This window comes from Erpetoichthys calabaricus, chromosome 2 (genome assembly GCF_900747795.2).
Source record: "Erpetoichthys calabaricus chromosome 2, fErpCal1.3, whole genome shotgun sequence".
NCBI classification, from domain to species: domain Eukaryota; kingdom Metazoa; phylum Chordata; class Cladistia; order Polypteriformes; family Polypteridae; genus Erpetoichthys; species Erpetoichthys calabaricus.
In genome coordinates this window covers 320,610,116-320,616,115 of record NC_041395.2, presented here as the reverse complement: position 1 = coordinate 320,616,115, position 6,000 = coordinate 320,610,116, and the positions used below count along the sequence as shown (strand labels likewise).

Here is a 6,000-nt window from a genome sequence, read left to right as displayed (position 1 = left end):
CAGTGCCACCGTCTCCAACCCATATAACATAGCTGGTCTCACTACCGTCCTGTAGACCTTCCCTTTCACTCTTGCTGATACCCGTCTGTCACAAATTACTCCTGACACTCTTCTCCACCCATTCCACCCTGCCTGCACTCTCTTTTTCACCTCTCTTCCACAATCCCCATTACTCTATACTGTTGATCCACTCTCCTCGTTTATGAGTACGTTTCCATTTTATCCTTTATCACCCTAACCTGCTGCACATCTTTTGCAGCTCGGTCTCTCTGGCTAGCAAATCGGTATAGGTCCTTTTCTCCCTCCTTAATGTCCGACCTTTCATACAACTCAACGACGTTTAATTTAAAACCAGCTTCATGTTTTCTGATTGAATGCTCCATCGTAGATAAGGGACGCTCTTATGATAAAGGTGTATGAGGGTGTGAGATACAAAAAAAATACAAATCAGTGCAAACGTCGCTTCGGGATAATTTGGGCACGAGAGAGAGAGAGAGAGAGGGGGGTTAGGAGCACGCGCTGATACAATGCATTGCCACGCCCACATAGAGAAAAGGGCAGTGTGCTCCATGGTTACTCTCTCAGGAGGTTGTTAACATATCATAATCTCTTGGACCAACAGCGTGAGTTTTCCACATTCAACTTATACGACTGACATTATAAAATACCAGAGATTATACGGCAAAATCAAGTCCTGACTTATCCGTGAGTATATACGGTACATTAGTTGGCGTTTTGTTGCAGATTCCCACAACTCTGTAAAGAAGTGGTCTGTGGCACACACCTTTAACTGCACTTTCCCTTTAATTTCCAGCATCATCCTTGAGTATGTGATTTACTATTGAATTGAAAGAATTCTGGTGGATCAACTTTATAGATACAGTGGATTCAGAAAATACTGTCCATCTTACCAGCATCATAGGCCCCTGGGCAAAGTAGTGTGCAGGGACCCCTGTTTTGATAGCAAAACAGAAACATACATAGGCATCAGAAACATTGTGGGCCCTCAGCCAGTGCCCCATTGTGCCCATATGTTAAGATGGCCCAGACTCTGACCCCGTCACTTTCTGCACACTTTATTGTGTTGTAGGCTCAATCTGAAATGGATACATTTGCCATATTGGTCCATCAATCCACACTCAATAAGCCATAATGACAAAGTGAAAATGTGTTATCAGAAAGGTTTGCAGATATATTAAAGGTGAAACACTGAAATTGGTCATTCATAGAAGTACTCGGATCCTTTGCTGTGCAAATCCAAATTGTGGTCAGGGGCACTTTTGCTGTAATTCTCCTTGAGATGTGTCGTCAACTTGCAGCAAATTGAATTGATTGTACCCGTGTATAGGAGGTCCCACAAATCATACTGCACATCAGGACAAAAACCAAGCCATCTGTAGACCTCCTTGTAGCAAGGGGATAAAACCATTTCTGGGCAAAGTGAATCAAAAATTGTGAAACGGAAGACATTTGGAAACCTCCAGGCCTATTCCTAAAACTGGCTGTCCAGCCAAACTGAGTAACCAGGCGAAAACAACCTTGGCCAGGTAGGTGACCAAGAACCCAATGATCACTCTCACAGAGCTTCCAAAGTCCTCTGCTGAGAGAAAAGAACCTGTTGAAAGGACAACCATCAATCAGGCATTCATGGTAGCCACTCTTGGGTAAAGAGCATATGAAAGTTTAAAGGACTCCATAAGAGCATTATGACAGATGAACCAGCATCCCTGCCAGTACACAGCTCCCTTACCTAGTCAGGAGGGAGTGATATCTCCTTTCCATGCCATGACACAGGAGTGGAAGGATGTTACAGCGGGCGCGGCATCCTTACAACCACTGAGCAGCATCTGGGATGGACTTGGGAACCTGAGAGGTCTGCACAGTAGTTAACTTCCTGCAATGTGCAGAGTGTTCCCCACAAATACACCGAGTGGCAGCATCCTGTCTGGCATGCCTCAGTATGGACACCCGCAGGGCAGCATGGGAGTTGTGGTTTGTTGGGTTCTGTGGAAGCCACCAGGTGGAGCTCTTGGACTGTGATGTTACAAGGACCTTGCCTGACCAGGAAGTGCTTCCTTTTAATAATACTTTTATTTTAAACAGTGCATATTTTAAACATATTAATTATGATCTCCCAGATTAGTATCACAGTATAAAACACACAAAGCTGCCACAAATCATTAAAAAAAAAAACAATAAATAAATACAATAAGAACATTCAAATATTTGTCTAAAGTTAACAATACATTTTGTTCAATTTGAAAAATGGAGGAAGCCTGTCAGTTTTTAAGGCTGCCTTTGTGAACGCTGCATGGACGGAGCAGCAAATGAGAAAGCAGCAGCAGAGTGACGTCCTGCTGTTTGATGTTAACTTAAAGGCAGACTCCAAAATCCAATGTGGCGAACCGTTCAACTTGTACCACCAGTAGCAGCTTCAAAATGAAGGCTGAACTCAGCAAAGCAGCAGAGAATGTGTCTTTAACATGAATATCCATATTTCTCATCAAGACGTGAGGAGCAGCAGCAACATCATAAGAAAAGAAATCAACTTAATTTACACTTTTAAACAATCACTGACAAAAAGGAGAAAAAACAACAACATGGTCATTAAAATCCCAGTCATCTGCCCATAAATCCGTGCCTACTTCAGACAAGTGTACTAAGCGAAACCCGGTTTTATTATCTCCGTATGGACGATAGCCTTGTGAAGATTTCATGAGCTCCACCTCACTACAGTTGAATGATTTAAAGATCAGATAATTCTTCTGCCTGCTTCTTGTGCTGTGTCTAAGGATTCAGTTTTACTCTTTATGATTTTATACCAGACAGTTCGGTTTAATTTCTCATCGATATACGGAGAGAACAACAAATTTTTCCTTTCACATGTAAAGGGATTTTGTGGCAGAACTTTTACACAATAAAGCACCAACATACGAGTATCAGTGGATTCCTGGCTTGTGGCTCATGAAACAAATTAGTCTGCCTCTAAAACAGAAAACCTGGAGAATCTTCTGAAGCAGACAGTCTTAAGCAAACATTTATGTATTCCTACAATTAAAAAAATGTTTTTTACTGTTGTTGTAGCAACATCCGTTTAACACTTGCATTTAACTTTTGGGGGAAAAAATTAACGTGAATAAATTAGATGGGTAGCAGCTTATGGCGATAAGGAGCTTCTCACAGAAATACCAAAGCCCTTATGCCAGTCATTACTCTCAATAAAAAGTCAAACGTACCAGAAGAAAAACGGCAAGTTCATGGTGCCTGGGCGTGCCAAGCAAGCACTTTTGTGTTTTGGGATTAAAATGTCTGTGCAACATTTCATGAAGCTAAAAATTTAACAATACTTTAGAGGGAGACTCAAGAAAGGCAGACAACTGCATCAAACCTCAGGAGAACTTCACATTCATCTGAACAGGTTGTAGGCTGCTTCATGGGCTCCGCGAGGAAGCTGAAAAATGTATTTCTTTGTTAAGGAAAAGAAGCAAAAACTACAGCACTGACACAACACCGTAAATGTGTGATATATGAACATTAAAAAAATGACAAACTCAAAACATTGCATACAAAGCTGTTAGTTTAGGAAGTCACAGTGCACTGGGGAAATGCCAAAGGACTGAAAAAGGGCAAATATTATCCTGTTATATTAAAATGGTGACCAGGGAGATCAGTTAACTACAGGCCAGTAAGCTTAACCTGCATCACAGGTAAATTAATGGATGGAATTATTAAGGATAAGATTGAGAATCGCATGGCAAGTACAGGAGTTTTACTGAACGGTCAGCAGGGTTCAGAAGAGGGAGGTCGTGTTTTACTAACATGCTGGAATTCTATGAGGAGGCAACAAAAGGATACGATCAAAGTGGAGCACATGATATTATTTACCTGGACTTTCAGAAAGCATTTGATAAGGTGCCACACAAGAAGCTGGGCATCAAACTAAAAGAAGTGGGAGTTCAGGGTGAGGTTTGTAGATGGGTGCACAATTGGCTCAAACACAGGAAGCAGAGGGTGAAGGTGCGAGGAACCTCATCAGGACTGGCCGATGTTAAGAGTGGTGACCAGCAGGGGGCAGTGCTAGGGACGCTATATATAAATGATTTGGATAGGAATATAACTAACAAGCTGGTGAAACCAAGCTCATGGAATGGCAGATAATTTGGAATCTGTTAAATCATTACAGAAGGACCTGGACAGCCTACAGGCTTGGGCAGATGTAATTTAATGCCAGTAAATTTTAGGTTTGAATAAACAATGGGAGGTAAATTAAGAGTAGACGTTATGAGAAGGATTTAGGAGTCATAGTGGACTCAACAATATCAAATTCCCGACAGTGTTCAGAAGCCATTAAAAAGGCTAACAGAATGTCAGGTTATATAGTGCCCTGATTTGTGGAGTACAAGTCCAAGGAGGTTCTGCTCAAGCTTTATAACAAGGAAAAAGTCAAGAGAAGAGTAACTTGGCTGAGTCCAGGGCTACAGTGGAGGGGAAAAAGGTTAGAAGAGCTGAGCCTTTTCAGTTTAAGCAAAAAGAAAATTAAGAAGAGACATGATGGAAAAGAAGAGTGCAACAGTAAAGGCTAATAGTAATGAGGGAAAAAACACTCAGAACAAAGTCATTGTATTTCTCTTTGAAGTGAAGGATATCATATCTTCTGCTTCTAGATGCTTCAGTAGCTTCTCCAATGGTATGTAGCGGCGCAGTGTGGGTACACAACCAAGCATGATGAGCTTGTGCTTTGCTCTGGTGATCGCAACATTAAGGCGTCTCCAGTCCTGTAGGAGCTCACCAAGCTATGAAAAAAAATTAAACAATGAGGTATTGTCAAGAATGCCGTTTGTTTTCTTGTTAAAATAAAGACAATTTATTCTATCCTGGGTGTCGTAACATTTAAAAAGAGTAACACCAGTACAGTATTCTACATTCAGTAATATAGCTGACAATAGTAGATTGCAAGCAGGTCCTTCTTAACGGCTTCCCTCGTAAAACAAAGTTATGCATTTAAATAAGCCTGGTAGCACATTACCAGACTTCTATTCATATGGGCCCATGAAATTACTTGAGAGACAGCGTTGGAACATATTAAACAAAACATTCTAGAAAGACTAGACCACCTGCAGTTTACTCATCACCTCAAAATGGTCCACAGAGGAGGACATAGCCCTTGACCTTCATACCATTTAGGCACTCCTGGATAATAAACATGGTTAATAGACTACAGGTCATTATTTAACACTGTAGTTCCTTGAAGATAAACCTTCAACCTCCTCGATTTCTTTGATTTCTGATACTGGATTTTGGACTTCCCTACTGTTAACCTCAGTATGGGTGAAATGGTAGCTCCACTTCACGCTGACCCTCAACACCATATAGGGTAGGGTGCGATGATATCACCTGTACTCCTTATTCTCATATGACTGTGTGTCCAGACGCAGCTCCAACTCCATCAGTAAATTTCCAGAGGACAGACGACATTGTACGTCTAACCACCAACAAAACAGCTTACAGAAGAGATCTGTCTCCTAATACTGTACATTGGTGCCAAGACAAGAATGTCAGAGAGAACCATGGAGCTAGTCATTGACTTCAGAAAGGAGAAGGCAGGCGACACTCCCATCCACAGCAACTGTATATTTTTTTTAAGAGTCACCACCACCGCTTGATCTAAAATGGACACAACATATCTCAGCTAAAGTCGAGACAGATCACCAACACCATTATTTGCAGAGACACCTGCAGAAAGTGAAAATGTTACCCCCCCTAAGCTCACCCATGTCTATAGGTGAGCTTAGTCGAGTCTATCCTCCCTTCCTACATTATCTTCTGGAATGGCAGCTGATCAGCTCTGGACTGTCAAGCACTAAGGAGGGTAATGAAGACAGAACATAAAAACATAAAAACTTAAATGAGAGAAGACGTCCATTCAGGCCATCAAACTTATTTGTTTAGTTAATAGCTAACTACCCTAATATCTCATTCAAATACTTCTTAAAGGCTGTC

The 6,000-nt window shown here is 41.4% G+C and overlaps 1 protein-coding gene across 1 annotated transcript in view; it reads right to left on the bottom strand.

Annotated features, from left to right (window-relative positions):
- Nucleotides 1–2,072: 2,072 nt before the first annotated feature.
- dna2 (DNA replication helicase/nuclease 2) overlaps nt 2,073–6,000 on the bottom strand; it is a 72,008-nt gene continuing 68,080 nt past the window's right edge. Inside the window, exons 22-23 of the mRNA XM_051923392.1 lie at nt 4,647–4,793; nt 2,073–3,460 (exon numbers count right to left, since the gene is read on the bottom strand). Coding sequence (XP_051779352.1) covers nt 3,407–3,460; nt 4,647–4,793 — 201 coding nt within the window. The 3' untranslated portion in view covers nt 2,073–3,406. The remainder of the gene's footprint in view (nt 3,461–4,646; nt 4,794–6,000) is intronic.